The sequence below is a fragment of the Fistularia commersonii genome, chromosome 4 (assembly GCF_037954325.1).
Source record: "Fistularia commersonii isolate RoL2024-O1a breed Wild chromosome 4, RoL_Fcom_v1.0, whole genome shotgun sequence".
NCBI classification, from domain to species: domain Eukaryota; kingdom Metazoa; phylum Chordata; class Actinopteri; order Syngnathiformes; family Fistulariidae; genus Fistularia; species Fistularia commersonii.
Genome location: NC_141287.1, coordinates 8,268,194 through 8,286,086, shown reverse-complemented (window position 1 = coordinate 8,286,086; position 17,893 = coordinate 8,268,194). Strand labels below are relative to the sequence as shown.

At 39.4% G+C, this 17,893-nt stretch overlaps 1 protein-coding gene across 5 annotated transcripts in view; it reads right to left on the bottom strand.

Moving 5' to 3' along the window:
• il1rapl1a (interleukin 1 receptor accessory protein-like 1a) overlaps positions 1-17,893 on the bottom strand; it is a 173,386-nt gene that overhangs the window by 6,653 nt on the left and 148,840 nt on the right. For 3 of the 5 annotated variants that reach the window (XM_086145062.1, XM_086145065.1, XM_086145063.1), the window contains exons 7-9: positions 8,821-8,953; positions 3,841-3,986; positions 59-205 (exon numbers count right to left, since the gene is read on the bottom strand). In XM_086145062.1, the coding sequence (XP_086001188.1) occupies positions 59-205; positions 3,841-3,986; positions 8,821-8,953 (426 nt within the window). The remainder of the gene's footprint in view (positions 1-58; positions 206-3,840; positions 3,987-8,820; positions 8,954-17,893) is intronic. The other 2 variants (XM_086145067.1, XM_086145064.1) reach the window with 1 other exon arrangement.

Here is a 17,893-nt window from a genome sequence, read left to right as displayed (position 1 = left end):
TTGGACAAAAACACATAGAGATGATCTCTTTTTTTTTTAGAGGCCATCTTATCTTTACCTCCATCTGCATCATCACTGCCAAAGTGTCTCCTATAGAACAGCATCAGCTCTATCTTGTAGCATTTGTAGAGGGAGATGAGGAATATGAGTAGCAGCAGAATGGCCCCGAGCCCCCCTGCCAGCTCCACGGTGTACATGAGCTCTGCTGAGGAAGACACACAGGCCAAAACATATTTTAGCATAAAAAACTGTCGAGGCAAGTGAGGCTCGAAATAAATTTACATTAGCTGGATTTCTGCGCCGCGTTGGACTTGCGGGGTTATATCTTTTCGGTTAAACTCACAGTGTCAGCCACATATAGGTTGCATTTACATTTGCAGAAGACCAGACACTCATCAGTTCTGTCAGGGCTAAGCATTACTCATCCGTGCCCAGAGACACCGCGCTCATGACATGAGGAAAACAGGAACAAATAAAAAGGAATTACATGAAGGGAAAGAAAGAGGACGATAAGAAATCGGATTCATTTCCCCGCCACAGCGGTGACATAATACTTTACTTTGGCTGCCTTCCATGGGGGGACTTGTTGGACATGGATGGAGGAATTTTAAAAACAAGTGAACTTATTAAGTTTACTCTTCTCACTAATGCCTCTCTCCATCACATGCTCTCAATCTTTGCTGCTGTGATCACTTCCCACCTTCTCTCCCTTTGCCTTTTGGTAAATTTCTCTTCTCCATAATCTACCCTCCACCTCACCATCTTAAGCAAAGATGAGTTATGTTCAGAATTAAGACAGTATTTTCCTGGTTCACCTTGAATCTGTCAGTGTGGACTGAAGCAACATCACTGCGAGCCCTTCTTCTATAAAAACAGATTGGGTTGAATTTAGAAATATGATTAATCCTTCAAAAGTATCATTGTATAATGCGATGGTCAACCCATACATTTTTTCAAGATGGCTTTTGTTACTCTTTCATGTGAAAGAAGAAAAAAAAGGGAAATTATAATTCCATTGTAACTTAACATTTTTATGGCTTAAAATTGGTAAATGTAATATGCATGGAACTACATACATTTTCTGATTATTTCATATTGTAATTTATTATTTAGTTTTTATCATCAAGAACTGCATCTTCCAAATCTAGTCCTAATTTCCATATCATTTGCACTTTTATTACAAAATGCTGAAGCGGTTGCTATTCATTGCACCCAGGCACTTTAAGTATTGTGTGGCAAATTTTAACAGGTGAAAAGACAGACTGATGTATTTCACAAAGTGTAGTTAAACTCTGAGAAACTGAGTAACAGCAAATGTCTTATTTCATATTGCGTTTCAATTTAAGATATTTAAGATTGTGAGGAAGTTGGAATAAGTCAAGTCAATGCAAGTCAACTCAAGTTAAGTCAGATTTTACAATTGTTTGCATACATTTTATATATACATTCAGTGTGTAAAGCGGTCTCATGACACTTTACATGTAGAGCAGGTCTGGTCCACCCTCTTAACATTATTTGCCTGCCATTTGCCAGGAGACACTGCCTTTTACCGAGCAGAAATCTAAGAAAGATCTGAGTTCAATGTGGGCGGCCTTTAGTGTGGACAGACATAGAAAGAGAGTGTGACAGAGAGAGGGGAGGTCAGGGGCATGAGGGTAAGAAAGGATAGGCACATATGATCCATTACTACTTCTACCTGTAATGCTGACAGTTACATGCGAGAACCTGAAATAATAATAATAAGTTAAATATTTTTGAATGGAGTAGAATTTAATATTCCTTTAACTGTCCCATAGTGGGAGAATTTCAACCACACACAGCAGAAATTGGACAGTGCAAGAAAAAGTTATTAAAAATAGGAGAGCTAAGAATAAACAATAAACAGTATTAAAAGTATATATAAACACATAGGGCTTGCATTAACAAGTTGCACCTTAACACTATGACAATATATAATATAAAGCAGTATAAACAGCTCAAACATTTGCAAAACTTGCAACTCGCAGCGAACAACGGCAATACTTGCATTAGTAACTGCACAGTAGCGACACCTATGGTGACTGAGAGAGTGGATGTGAAGGAGAGTGAAATGTACACTTGAGTAGATGAATGAAGGTGTGAATGAACAAATGAATGAAATGAACGAATGAATGAATGAATGAAAGAGGTGTATATTGAGAGCAGAGCTGGGTGTTAAATAGTTGAACAGCAGCTCGCAGGAGGGACCTGCAGGAATCTGGCTGCTCAGCGCTGTCAAGATGTTCTGCATGGGATGGGAGGCATTGCTCATCAGAAATGACAGCTTAGCTGCAATCCTCCTATCTGCCACCACTTGCACTGAGTCCACGGAAAAGAAATAGCAAAATAACAGCTATAACCAAGCAAACAAGAAAACATTTTTATAGTGGAGTTGGAAAAGTTAATGCATAGTGGTAATTAGGGAAGAAAAGGGGAGCTGACTAAAATATTAAGAGCATCCTCACATGGTTGCACCAAGGAAAAAAAAACTGGATAACTGACCAACTCCACATACTGATGAACTAGCCTCACCTGACTATGGTGGATTGAAACTTATAAAAATTTTAACTGTCGACAGTTTTTAAAAGCATCAATGAGAAATAATGTTCAAGTAAAATCTGGAAGTGATATGATATCAAAACAACTGTTATGCTCTCGTTCAGACCTCTGTCTTTTTTTCTTGTAATTCCAGATAGATTATTCAGCGTAAAATCATTTTTAATTATCGTTCTTTAAAAATAACGATTAAAGTGTCTCAAAATAAAATCACATGTCTGATATGTTACTTGTTCAGCAGAGGTTTTAAAGCTCGTAAGTAATTATAAGCAATCATTCTTGCTAATTCGTTTATGTTAAATATACCAACACCCCATTCTATTCCTCTGATGTTGAGAGAAAAGGCAGCCTTAAGAGAAGTTCATAGACCGGCTGCAGGGCTTATGAGTAATGCATCCAGGGAGATGGTGGAAAACATGAAATAAACATCAGAATAATGTGAGCATGAAAGACAGACTGACAAAATGAGACAGTGGTTTGACAGCATGTTTTTCTGTCTGCTAAGCAAAAAAAGAGTTACAGTAAAGACCGCCATCTGCAGTCTAAAACCTTGGACTTCAGATTAGTCTGTCAACAAAGACTGTCACATACGTGATAATTAAAGACAAGAGACTTCAAAATTGCGCACCCACTGGTATCTGGTCTCGAAACCCTGAACTGGATTTAGAATTCATTTAAATGACAGAGTTGTGAGACATCAAATAATGCAGCAAAATAGCCCCCCAAAACCTCTAATACAACTAAATATGTCCAAGCTCTGAGCTCATTTTATACCGATTGACTGGCATTGACTGGCGATTGACTGGTAAATGATCGGGTGTGTACCCCCTGCACCCCCTCGCCCAGTGACTGTTGGGATATCCCTTCAACCCAAATTACAGGAAAAGTGGTTGATAGTGGATGGATGGAGAACAGGATGGATGGTTTGATGTACTGGAAACATGAAAATAATACTTTTATACATTGCAAACAAAGAAATAATTATTTAAACTCTTCACTTCGTAGAAAATGAGACACAACTGGGTATTACAGAAGACAGTCCTTCATTGCCACAGAGCCTCAAATACTAGCTGACAGTTTAGTAAAAGCTTGTCGAAGGAAACTCATCTGTCAGATTCAGTTTCAAGGAAATGTGAGGAAAGTTCAGGCTTTAAATTTTTAATCAATCAAATATTTTCGGTTGAGCATATGAACCACAGATACCAAGAAAGGGGATTAAGGCTGCAAACATCAAGGTTTCAATGGCAATCGTCAAGCAGCCCTCACCCTTCCTGAAGAGCTGGATGGTAGCCTGGCGACGGCCGTTACCGTTTTCCACATAACAGGAGTAATTTCCAAGGTCCTCCTCCTCCAAAGAGTCAATTGTCAAGGAAATGGCCACTTCCTGTTCACCAAGATGCTCCTTGATGACCCTGCAGAAAAAAAAACAACAATAACCACACTAAATAACATGTCACTTTGGCTTTGCAAACAGGAGAGTGGGATGGTTTGGTCACACCAGTTCCCTTTGTTTGTCTGACATGTAATCATAGCTTGTGAATGTAATGGCCAGTAGCATGTGCTGAAGTGCAGCAATCTGTAACAATTCAGAGGGTGAAAAATGCCTGCAAGCGACTCCCTCCATCTTAGTCAACTCCCTTTACTGTAAGTGTGTCATGGTATGTTAATTTCTTTCTCTGCACTCAAAAGATATGAGAAATGAAAATCAATAAGGGCTCTTCCCTTGGACTGTGAAGGGGGAAATCAAATAATGGCGATGAGAAGAAAATCTTTTTATAGAGGCTGCCCGGGTAACGGCGAGAGGAGAGGAAGTAATATTCCATAAACTAAATGAGTGTCCCTTGCTGGGTTGGTTGGGCCTGATGGAGGAGAGAATCTGAGTATAATGCGCCTTCTTACCTTAGCACACTATTTAGCCTGCATTCACTGCACCATCAGCACAAATGCATTTTATTTCCACCGAGGAAAGCGAGTGTAAATGAGTAACAGATCCCCACTCTTTGTATTTGTATGAGCACGCTTGTGTGCACAGCCATGTGTCATTCAGTCTATGTGTTAAAAAAGGCTGAGAAGGTAGCAGGATAAAAAGGAGGGAAGTGTGTGTGTGCGCGCGCAAGTGCTTTCCAGTGCGTGGGAGGACAACGACTCCCAAACAGCTCTCCTCTCTCTCGCCTTCAAACCGATAAAATGCACATAAGGACGCTTGTTGGTAGACTTGGCATAGGTAATAGAGAGTGTATCGTGAGCTGTGTATCGAAGAAACAGGGGGAACTTCGGTGACATTTGAAGTTTCACATTGCTTTTTTTGTATGATTTTGTGAGCTGGATTCTTGAGTGAGAGGAGGCACAAGGTTATTCCTTTTTCTCCGGGAAGTGAAAGGCATTTTGAACTTTGCCCCTTTTACACCGTATGAGCCATCAGGGCTGATCAACAAATAAACTGAGGTTTGTTCAGTAGTTTGACAGACGGAGGAAGAGTTACATCTCACGAAACTAGGAGGCAACTTTGTGTTGGTATGTGAGATGACAGCACACTGAGGGCTTTATTTTGACAATTAAAGGTGCCGTAGTTGATGACGTCATGTGTATAACACATCCAGACTATCTCCTGCCATTTAGAAGAACTAAACAGCCTTTCTCAAAGTGTTTCATAGAGATTGTCCTAAGCCCTCTGATTAATTCATAGCTGTGTTTGGTGCAAGTCACACAAATGAAAAGAATCAGAAGGTCACCTCTCATGTGTGCAAGCTATGCACGTAACCGGCCATGATGACGGCGCTTTAACCAGGAGGATGCAATACCCCCCTGATTATCCAAGAGGGGTACATAATATCCTTCTATCTGATATTTCTGCAGTTTCCTGTGGTCTGAAGCCCTGATTGATTAGATTTTCATGTCAGTCAATCAGCTTAGATCATAGCATATACATTCCTCTTTTTTCCCATTCCTCTTTTATTTATTCATTTATTTATTTTTGGATTACATTAACTTGACATCGTGAGCACCCGTGTTTGTGTGTGTTTCACTTACAACCCTAGAATAAACTTCAGACTTGTATTATAAACATATGGACTTTAAACCAGCTTCGAGCAGGTGAGAAATGAGAAGACAGCACTGCAGCTTGCTTTTGCCTGACCACACTTCATTTCTTCACTTCATCAGGCACAGAGACCCAGGTGCATCTGATGGTTTGCTGATGGAGCGCTGAGCAGGAAAATGACAACTGCTTGGGGTAGAAAATAGCAATGACAGCTGCATTTCTGGATTTTGCGATACATGCCAGACAGAGGAAATAACTCTCAGAGTCATATTTGTTAAATTCCATGGGAATGTGTCAAATCCAATGACTCTTTTTTTCTTTTGTAGGATTTAAGTTTGCTATTGTTTCAATAACCAAATTGTGCTTACGATGTGAAACCTTGGGGCCCTTTTTTTAAAAAAACGAACTCGATCATCTCATACATTAAGCCTCTGCATTTACTAATATACTGTTCAATCACAAAAAAAGACATTTTAGCATTTTTGAAATCGCACCTTCTGAACTGGGTCAATAACACATTGATTGACATGTTTTTTCATTTTATATACTGGAATTTATTTATATCACTCGCTGAACACCATGTGAATGTCAAGTCATTGATGCCATGATAACAATAGCAATATCCTTATCCCAATTGTATAAATCAAAATTTATCTGCCTTGGTTACCATAGAAATAAGGCCCCCTAAATCAATAGATATACTGGGTAAATAGGTGCTGGATGAATCTGCAAGCCCAAAGTATGTGTTCTTTTAAGGGCTCAAGTTTGTTGCATTAGAAATAAAACCAAATCTGTGTATGCATATGTGTATGTATGTATGTGTGTGTGTGCGTTTGTGTGTCTGTGTGTGTGTGTGTCCAAGGAGGAGGTTCAGGGTGAATACAGATGTGCTGATGTTTTGGTTCTCTGCTGTTTCTCTGTGTGACTCTACCGAAGTAAATCCAAGGTAATGTCTGAATATGAAAAAAAGCCCAAGGAAGCAGAATCAGCATGAGGTGATGATTGATGAAATACATTACAGATATAATGTGTGAAATAGTGGTGGGAATTTCTGAAAGCGTAAGGCATTAGCCAGCCAATAGGGGAATCCTTGTCTCTGGGCTCAGAGACCAGTGGAGCAAAAGGGATGAAAGCAAAGAAATAGAAATAGAAATAGAAATAGAAAGATAGATAGATAGATAGATAGATAGATAGATAGATAGATAGATAGATAGATAGATAGATAGATAGATAGATAGATAGATAGATAGATAGATAGATAGATAGATAGATAGATAGATAGATAGACAGATAGACAGATAGACAGATAGACATATAGAGCGGGAGGGAAAGAATGAGAGAGGGAGAGAGTTAACAGCTTAATTTTAGTTTTTCTTCCTCTGGTGCAAATTTACACAAGTGCAAACACATACACACGTTTGTCCTCATTACTTTCCTCTTTAGTAAACAACATTTCTTAACACCTTTCACTTCTTCTGTGACTGCTCTGTTTCTATATCTCGTCCACTTTTGCCCAATCCTCCCCCCAGCCCCCTGTGGCCCATCTGCATGCTGCTATAGGTGGGTGCAGCCAGTGGAGATAGGAATAGTGGCGGCGGTGTGAAAAATGGCGGTTGTTAACCATCTGACAGGACTGTCTCCACAGAGCTGCCGCCTCTCCAAACAGCCTTAATGGGAAACATACACATGGATCAGGTAATGGACTTGTTTAAATGTGTTTACCACAAAGGGAGAGAGAGGCATGGAAATGAGCTTGTTTTAAATGTCAGAGGCTTGAGAGCCAGGCATGTTGGATGAATTTTACATTGTTTTGTGGGAAATAAACCATAAAGAATAAGGCAAGACACAGAAAATACCTCTTAATCTTCTGATGAACATTTAGCATATTCACCTCTTGGTGCGAGAAAGGAAAGATGAATGAGGACAGACGGCAGGATATCGACTGGCTATGGTTACATACATGATGAGTCAACCCGGAGATAAGAATGAGTAATGACGAAAAATGTGTCTTTACTTGAAAAGAAACCCTGAGATTGAAAATAAAAAAAAAACAAGACCTGTTTCTCAGTGTGACAACTGAAGTGGATTCATGCTCCACTACTGTCAGAAGTATAAAATGGACTTGAATTCTTCAACAAATTTCACACCAGCCCCCCAGAAAGACCTTGGATTCAATCAAAAGCACTCCCAGAACTCCGCTTGAATTGGCAGGGAAACGTGTAAATACACCTCACTGAACAGCGATGTGTTTCTCCATGATGGATGAGTATGTTTGCATTCATTTTACATGAATTATTATGATTATAATTATTCTAAAGGCTAGAGAATGTGATTTACCATACCAACGGAGGTTACAATTTATAGGATTTAAAATGTCAACCTTTTTCCAAATTTTTGATGTATTGGTACAATTTTGTTAGAATATTGTTGAGTGAGGATTTCAAACTAATTTGTAATTCTATATTAATGTTAGTTGTTTGTGCACATGACACCTCACAACAACATCCTTTCCTTGACAACATCCTTTCCTTCTTCAGAATTAGGATTTGTTTATTGTTTTGATTTCCTATTTTATTGCTTGTTATTTTGGTTAATGCTGCCCAATACACTGAGAGCAACATATTGAAATACAATTGTATGAACTCAAAACTGTTCTGCTCTTTGGCAGCACGAGGGTTTGGCAATGGTTATTCAATGTCTGATACAGCCAATAGTGGTCAGCTTGCCAAACTGTATGTGTGTGTGTGTGTGTGTGTGTGTGTGTGTGCGTGTGTGTGTGTGTGTGCATGTGCGTGTGTTTGGATGCTCTTTCAAGCACCTGGATCGGAAAATCCTGCGCTATACGTGTGATGGAAGTAATTATATTGTTAAAGTTCATTTCATGACTTTGTCTGCTCCTTACACTTCATTATGCTTTTACATTGAACAAAAGCATGATGCATGATGGATAAATGATGAATAAAAAGAAAAGGCAGTCATTAATAACAAAGCCAGACAACATTAGTCTCTGTGCAAAAAAAAAAAAAGAAAAACTACAGTCACCATGAATAAATGTATGGAAAACAGCTGGTGCAGCGAATGCAATTAGCAGTTAATGGGCCAAAACATGTAAAACCATTTGGGTTTCCAATGAAATTATTTATACCTGTTATTAGTTCCTCATTAATCCAAACCCAGTTAAATAGTTCTAACTCCTTGTTTCTTACTTGATTTCACCCTCCTGGACTCTTTCTTCGTCCAGGTCCTCGATGAACTTCTCCCCCTTCATCCAGTAGATCAGTGGGCTGGCATCGCCACTGTAGCCAAAAAACGCCCGACAAGTCAGGTTCAGAGCGCTTCCTATGAAGACAGGAGAAGATATCATGGTACGACTGACAGGCTGTATTGTTCGCTTGAGTGACATGGTAGTCTTTGGTGCATATCAGAAGATGCAATCTAAATCAAAATCAACAATATGGAGTGATAATGTCCGATGTCGGTATGTGTGCTCGCATTCTTTGCATGTCAGTAAACTTAACTTCATTGTTGAAAAGAACATGTGATGGGAATATTTAATATGAATATATGTATATTTTATATGAAGATATTCACATCAAGATACATTGGCCTCATCTCAAAACAACGAAGGAAGCTGTGAAACGATAGTATTCGACATGCAATGCTAACCTGCCAAGAATTTGGACCGAAAGCAAAAATACACATTCTTTAATGGCCACAAATGAAATATAATGAACACATGAGGGCACTCAAGAGCTGTCAATCCCCCCTTGAGACTGTATCCAAGGGAGAAAGAAAGGGAAAAGGAATCGGGAGGAGGCTGACAATAACATTATTTCATTTAGAGCTGCTGTTGCCGGAGACGAGGGTAGGTCAGGAGTCAACGGCTGCAGTTGCTAGGAGTTTATATGGCGAAGGAGAAGAAATCAGCACTGAGGAACCAATAGGATCTTTGATCCTTGATTTGATGGATTATGGCTTTGTGTCATTAGAGAGGGCAAATATTTGAATGGAAATAGATGGTAATAATTAATGCATCAATTTAGAAAAACATGGATTTGAAAGCAATGCAAGTGATCTAGGTGGTTTGAAAAATAACTGATAAAAGTTTAACGCCCCAAGTATAACATGCGTCAGTGGTGTAAGATGATTAAAGTTGGCATAAAGAGGCCCATTTTAACATGGATGCGGAAACCTTTGGTGTCCACCAACTATACATGTATTAGGCAGATGAACAGCACTGCTGGCATATTTTATGCACGCTTATCTTTTATCCTTCTGAAGTGGCATTCTCAAAAGGCCCGGGGGGCAGAAATCACATGCTGTTGCCTCTCATTGAACTCCCGGCAACATGTAAACAACACGCACACGAGGTGGGCTCGTAATTCAGCGTACAGTACGGTGGAGGACACTCCTCTCTGGAGGGGCAGGGATGCTTCCAGGCTTGTAAGAAACACTGGGAGAGAGAAATGAGGGCAGCGTGAACGAGATGCTTATTTCGCAGCAGGATCTGTGTGCATGAGTGCAAGGTATGCCATGCTGGTATGGGGTATGGATCTATTAAAGCGCGACATGTTGAAGCACCGTTGACAGCTCCCCACTCTCTCCTGCAGGATACTCAGCACGTAAAGAATCACTGGAACCAACGAGAAAGCCTTTTGGTGCAAAAGAGTTGAGAAAATTGTACAAACCAAGGCAATATATTCTCCCTGGACCCCCAGCCCTGAACCAAGACAAAGCTTCAAAAGATTTCAGTAGGTCACTCTTAGAACAAGGAAAGTTTTGAGATGTGTGAGCAAGGAGGATGCAAGGACAGCAATGAACTGATAGTACTGTCTGTGAGAAGCAGTGGCTGACATTTTCAAAGTTCAACAACCACTCTCAGCTTGGTATTTGTGCACAGCCGGCCTCTACAAAGGCTACATGCTGTACCTACAAAATAAGAATAGGAACATCCTGTGTGACACATATTCCCACACACCTACATAGGCTTTGCTGCAGCTCCTTGCACTCTCAATTCATGGCTTAGACAAAATAACACAGGCCAAATACTGTTTTACAGTGATAGATGTTCATGTTCCTTTTTATGTAAATATCAGTGCTGTGAGTTTATCCCACATATCATGGCAAACTGTGTCATGTGGATGGCAGATGAGGCCTGCAGAGGAAACCTCCAATGAGCTCCCCAGGAATCACAGGAAATTGTTGAAAGCCTCATGCTGCTACATTTTGAATCCACCTGCAGCCTAAATACAGTCAAAATGCAGAGTCGCCTCTGTGACTTCTGCCTGTGCAAACAGCTGGTGGTGTAGTTACACCCACAACATTGCCATGACACTCATGGATTCAGTAGACGAGCAGGACACTGAAATACAAGATGGGAATGGATTCTTTGCCCAGCAAATATGATATTTTCTGTTGTTTTAGCTGGACTGTTACCTGTGAATAACATTTTTCCCTTGCAAATCGGTATTGAATGGTGAAGTAAATCTCTCTCTGATACATTTCAGCCTTACGTAATTCTCCTGAATAAAATTTTGAAAATTCTGGGCAATAATATCAGTCAGTTTGAGAATTACTCGAGTATTTTTGCGACATTTCTTAAAGTGAAAAAAAAAAAAAAAAAACGATGATGAGAGCAAGATGGGGATGGAAGGGAAACATATTTTAACATGAGTTAAAAATACCTTTGGTCCGACTGTGACATCCGTCATCCTAATGATCTCATTACTGAGACTGTCTATCTGGACCCAGAACAGTTGTGTGTTAAAATACAATTATTAACAGTGAGTGTTACACAGACTGGGAGATTTGCAGTAGATAAAGTGCTGTTTTTCCCTTTTTTCCCCCCAAAGGCTCTTCCAATATTATCTTTCACCGAGGTTACCTCTAGAATTCCAAGCTGGCTTCTCATACATGTAATGTACTGTTCATATTTTTCTCCATATGGGGATATTATATTTTGAGCTCTCCACACTCTACACTTTAAGATATCTCTGACTAGTTGTCCTCACACATAGCGACCATTTGTGTACTTCCATGGGGTTGTAAAATTAATGACAAAAGACAGATATGCACTTAATTAGTTTGGAAAAGCTTTACTCTGCATAATAAAATGATTGTCCCCACATAGGAATGTGTTTTGTGAATGTCCACTGACAACATTCTATATTTATAGAGAGAAATATATTCTCCTTTTTAAAACACCTTAAGGTAAATAGATACATAGAGCCGAGGTTTCACCTGCTGTTGGCTTTTCTTTAAAATCCATAAAATTCCCTTTCCAAGATGAAACTCTATCTAATTATTATTTTGCTATCCCCAAATGTTTGTATGGAGGTTGAAAAAGGTATAGCAAATAGAGATTGATACAAAGTGAAGACTGACTGACACATAGCATAGCCCTAACTTTGTTTGCCTTGCATGACAGTCAATAGTCTCTTGAGCCAGCGTCGCTCTGATGCAGAGCCCATAGAAGTTTGAGCAGATGGTAGGACTGAAACACTGAGGTGAATAATTTGCACACTATCCACCACTACTCCTACGGGGAAGGAGGAGCAGCTTTTTAAATCCCTGCGTTATCTCCTGCTGCAGTTTCATTGTTATATTATCATTAAACAAGTAGCCTGTTTTAGAGTGGCTTTTAGTATTGCCTGGTTTCACATTTTGTTGGCTCATGTGCGCTGACAACAGATTTAGAGTTAGCCCGTGCGACTTTGGGCTTTTTTGTGTGAAAGTAATTCTTCCCTCTTTTTCCATTAATCCATTAGCCACTCACAGATTAACAGGCTCATGATCTTAGCAGTAGAGTGGACAGTCTCTTGATAGAGACAAGTCAAACTTTTTCTCTGCACTCTAACACAGTGTTCTGAAAAAGCTGAGCTCAGAGGAAATTTATTTACCTTTCAGATATAATGTCTGTGATAAACATCTCTGATGTGAGTGTCCAAGTTATAGTAGCTGTAATATAGATAATAATTTTAATAAAAATAAAAAAAACATTTCTTTATAATGCGCTTTCACTTAAAGTGATATACAAATAAGAAAAAAATAAGTGAACATAGTGAAATTAAATATTCACTTATTCATTTATTTCAGCTATCTGGCAATCCAGGTCACAGTTGGTCTGGAGGTCTCCAAATAACCTGCTGCTGTGGCAAACAGTAAATAAGAGCACTTTGTCTCTAAATTTTGACAATTTTGTCTGTAATGATCAAAAGTCAGTTTCCGTAGATTTTAAGTCAATTAATACAATGAAACTGTTAAATCTCCTGAGGTTCCAGTTTAATTTTTAATGCATTTGTAATGTCTCAGTTTTATTTGATATCTATAGAATCTAAGCATGTCCAATACATGTCTCTCTCTCTCTCTCTCTCTCTCTCTCTCTCTCTCTCTCTCTCTCTCTCTCTCTCTCTCTCTCTCTCTCTCTCTCTCTCTCTCTCTCTCTCTCTCTCTCTCTCTCTCTCACACACACACACACACACACACACACACACACACACACACACACACACACACACACACACACACACACACACACACAAACACGTGAGGCAGTCTTTGCTATAAAAGAGCAAAACTGTTTAAGTGCTTAATTTTGTCCTGACCCCCTCCACCCGCCCATGGATCTTAGTCGCATCAAGTGTTATCCTCTGTGGGATGCAGGGATTACATGATTATGTCATCCTCAAACTTTCTTAGCTGCATTTAAGTAACTTCGTAAAATTTATAATTCTGTTTTGACTTTACATCAAATTGCAAATGTTACCAGATATCAAGTGCAGATTTAAACCATAAAGGTAAATTAAGCTTTATATCTGTTACACTTCAGATTTAGGCGGCAGAGTGATTTCAGTGTTTTCTTACTGACTGGTGTCATATACTTTTGCTGTCAATAGGGTGTACAATACACCTACAGCATTTCAAAAATGAATATATAATTCTAAACAGCAGAAAATTATAAAGTACAGCGTGTAACAATGTAATAGAGAAAACAAATGTACTTGGATTATTCATTACATTTAGACGACACATTTGAGACTCAGAAATGTTTCAGCGTTGACGTAATAGAAAGTGTATGCTAGGTAATATTGCCTAACGTTAGATCTTTATTGAGCAATGAGGAGGACTTGGACTTGAACTTAAATTTTTACGACATCAGCTTGCCCCAGTATCCCATAGTAACAATACAGATGTCAAAATGGAGGCACTGAACCAAATGTGATGCTGAAAAAACAAAAAGGCACAAGAACATTTCACATGATGCCAGCAATAATGATCCAGAGCAATTGTTTACACTATTTACCCTCTGCCCCACAATATGGACTTACAGTATACGCCTCGGAACTTCTGATGAAATAGCAAAAACTCCCTACACAGCAAATAAATGTGCCTTTCCAGGGCTTGACAATATTTGCTGTAAAACAAAATCCGTGATGACTCAAATGGGTGTTTTGTACAGTGAAAGAGCAAGATTAAGCATTTTGACCTTGTGTGTGCGCGTGCACACTGTATGTATGTGGGCATTCACCTGTGTGTTTGTGTGTTTTTCTTTAAATGAATAAATCATTACATGCTGTCTCTGCCTAGTTGCAGGGCAAAAGCGTGGGACAGACTCATCTCGTCAGGATGATTGACGTTCTCAGGCTCTGGCACCCGATGAAGATCAGAATTAAGATCTCCCTCTTTTTTTTTCCTTTAAGGTTCTCTTAGATTTCACATATACCAAAAACTATTCTGGTCCATCTGAAGCCACACCTTAATACTTGTGAGGAAAAAATAAGCAGTAAGAATAAGAACTGAACTCATAATTCTTCTATAGGGAAGCTGTTATTCGTTTAGGGCATGGAGCTTTCTTCCATTGGTCTGTGTGAAAAGCAGAAGCTGTGATTTTCTTCCATATTTATAGTAATAAATCCTTATTATTTGAACTTTTATTGAAACTATGAAATATGAATTTAACATCAGTACAGCCTGGGACTGCAGTAATGGGAGGGATCTGTCATTTTTGAATGGTTTTGAAATTATCTGACATGTTGGGAGATTTATTATATAACAGTTACATTTGTATTCATGGACACTTGGGCTCCATGTTTTTTGCAGGGAATAAACCTGATGATTTTTTTTTTTTTTTTTTTACATAAAAAAAGCAGTAATTGTATTGTGTTCATATCTTTCTTGCTCTTCCATTGTGTGTTTATTGTAAGGTGTACCGGCACTTAACTACCATATTGTAATCGATAAATTACTGAAAAATGCTCATCAAATCTATAATATAACCGACAAATACATTCTAAAACACTTTGAATATTTTCCAAGCCAAAGGGGAAAAAAATAATCTTGCATGTATAACATTCTGCAGATGCTGTCCATATTCAGAACAGATGCACAAAGCAAGATTGACAGCAGCACAGATAGAAAGGAAGATGAATGAGGAGACAAGAACAAAAAAAGAAACCGTGCACATGCAGACATGATTATAAACAAACAGACACGCAAATACATGTCAATGTCATTCGGTCTTATCGGTTTCTTTGAGCATCCACTGAAAAGGCCCCTTGTTTTTTACATTACATTGTTTGGAGCAGAGTTGATTTTTTTTTGTTTCTTTGTTTTGTGTGACAGCCATCACAGCATTCACAAAGTAGAATAAACAATAATCAGGAGACCTTTTTGAACAACTTCGTTTGATGTTTCTTTACGCATTCCAGATTTCAGAACAAGCAAATGTTCTCTTGCTGCTCTGTTACACAGCAGGGTGAAGGAACAGGAAGCAATATTCTGTGTTCCTATTTTTCATGCCCAATCAACGCAGTTTGCTCATGTGCTTCTGGTATCTATTAAATGAAGCAAAAAAATTCATAAAATAACCGGTAAAAATATTTTTAAATGAATAAAACCATGATCTTCTTAATTCTCAATCATAACCTTTATCTGTTGAGAACCATTTTCAACAAAAACATCGATCTGAGACTTCATTTTCAGAGGTTGACCGTTACAAATTTTTAATTCAACTTAGTCGGTGATTTTGTTGCGCACGTGTGAATGAGAGAGGCTATGAGCTTATAAACGTTTCATGCGGCTATTACGACAAGAAAGCCAGAGCTCAGGTCCTGTCCGTCTTGACATTCCAGACAAGGCAGGAAACAGACGTGAAGAAAAAGAGTGTGTGCTGTGGTGTAATCCATTCTCTACACACAGGAAGTGACAGGATGGATGAGAGAACAAGATGGGCAATAAATAGATCCTTGGGGCTATGAACAACAACATAATGATACATATCAAACTCTGTCAGGAAAGTCTGGTGCCTTCAGATTCAGTGTGCAGCTACTCTGTGAGTCTTTCTGCATGTGTGCTCGACACAGCATATCCATCTGTGTAATTAAAAATAGATAAGTCACTGTTGAAAATGACTGTAGAGGAAGTCCCCCTTTTATTTTGCATGTCACAAATACATATGTTTCCTAAAAGTTCACCCAACCACCCTTGCATTTGCCAGCTAATCATGTGGCAGACCATTTTAATTATATACACACATGCTCCAGTAAAGGGCAGGACAGCAAGATTAATCGGGGGAGGGAAAAGGCTCGAGGACGGAGTTTTTGAGAGACGCCGTCGACTGACAGCATGAAGGAATCAGAAGTATTCAATCCTCGAAATGCTCATTCCAATTTATGCTGCTAAAAATATCTGATCCTGCAGTTCCATCCCTCATGCATCTCCACAACAACTAGACAGGTGTGTTTACCTTTTTCCTGGTTGTATCAGGAGTGGGGTGTTGAGCTCAGAGAGTCAAAATCTGTCTGCCAACATTTCTTTCATTTAGCTGCCTTCAGGTTACCATGACAACATCTTCTGTGCTGGGTAAGAGCAGCCCTGCAGGCTCCGCCAGGACAGACATTGAGGTCAGGTGCTGAGCCACATTAGCGGCTGGACCGGTGCCAGTGCAGAGCAGGTATCAGTGTGCTGTAATTTGAAAGAATGCCAAAACTAAATGTGAAGCATAGCCAGAAAATGTCAGCAATTTCAAACATTTTGTTTGAAAAATTATGCATGTATGTGGCTTTTTGTTCCTGGCCTGAATTGGAAGAATGACTGTAGGCTGGAACTGATTATATTTGACTCTGCATTGCAGAGAGGAGCGCAGGTTGGTGTGAGCTGGAGGAACCTGGGTTGTGTGAAACAGAGTAAAGAACAGATTGGAGGATTTGGGCTGAATAAGTAAAGGAATGAGTAGGGGAGGATGAGAACATGAAAGAGTTGGGGCCCACCCCCACCACCTCAGCATCTCCTCTGTTCTAATACTGTCGCCTCTCCTGAGACAAGGCCTTAATTATCATTGCAAGCTTGAGAGCCTTTAACGGAGGAGAATCCTGCTTCTTTTTCTCTCTATTACTCCTTCTCCTGGTTTCTTCTGTGGCCTGCGATGATCCGTCAGGGAATGTAAGCCTTTAATTACTGTTTAAAATTATGGCCTCTGCGAGCAGGTAGCCAGTGCCCCCAGTCTCATTCCCCTGTACGTTTACTAATTGTCACAATGAGGTGACATAATAGGTGCTCTTTCTGAGGCAGCCGAAGACAGAGGCCTATTAGATCACAAAAGGCACTGCAGGGGATTATGTGACGATGATCTAAATAATGCTCTATTATCTTTCGAGACATTTCGAACCAAAGGGGGGGACCAGGAACAAGTAATACTATCCCACCTTCTCCAAAATTCACAACATTGTCCACATCTTCAACAAATTCCTCAACACATGCTGGCTGGTCCAGGTAATAAACCCCAGTCTGGTTAAGGTTGGCTGATTATCGAATGTAATACATGGCAGTTTCTCCATTTTGTTCTGATTAAATTCATTTAAAACCACTTTGGCTGCAATGTTGTCTGCCTTTGTCAGGATCTATGGAAGTGAATTTCACTACTTTCAAAAGGCAAGTGGAGACACTCCCCCTAGTCATTTTGCGGTGTTCCTGAGTTGGATCTTTATCTGATCAAGATTTGTTCATATCACTCCTCCTGTTCCTCTCTTAGAATAGACTTGCAAAGAATTTTCCTGGGCACGGACAATAACAGCATGCGAGGAATTAAAGCAAGCACATTTTCACAAGTTACACTAAATACAAGAATGTAGACTAATTTGGATTTTAGACACACTTTTGGCTCCATGACTTAAAATGTTGCAGTGGGAATCCATTGAACTCCATATATTTTCTTCACATATTTTCAACGCCATGAGCAAATATTAATATCACCAAGCTCAGTTTACTGTCTGTGACAATAAA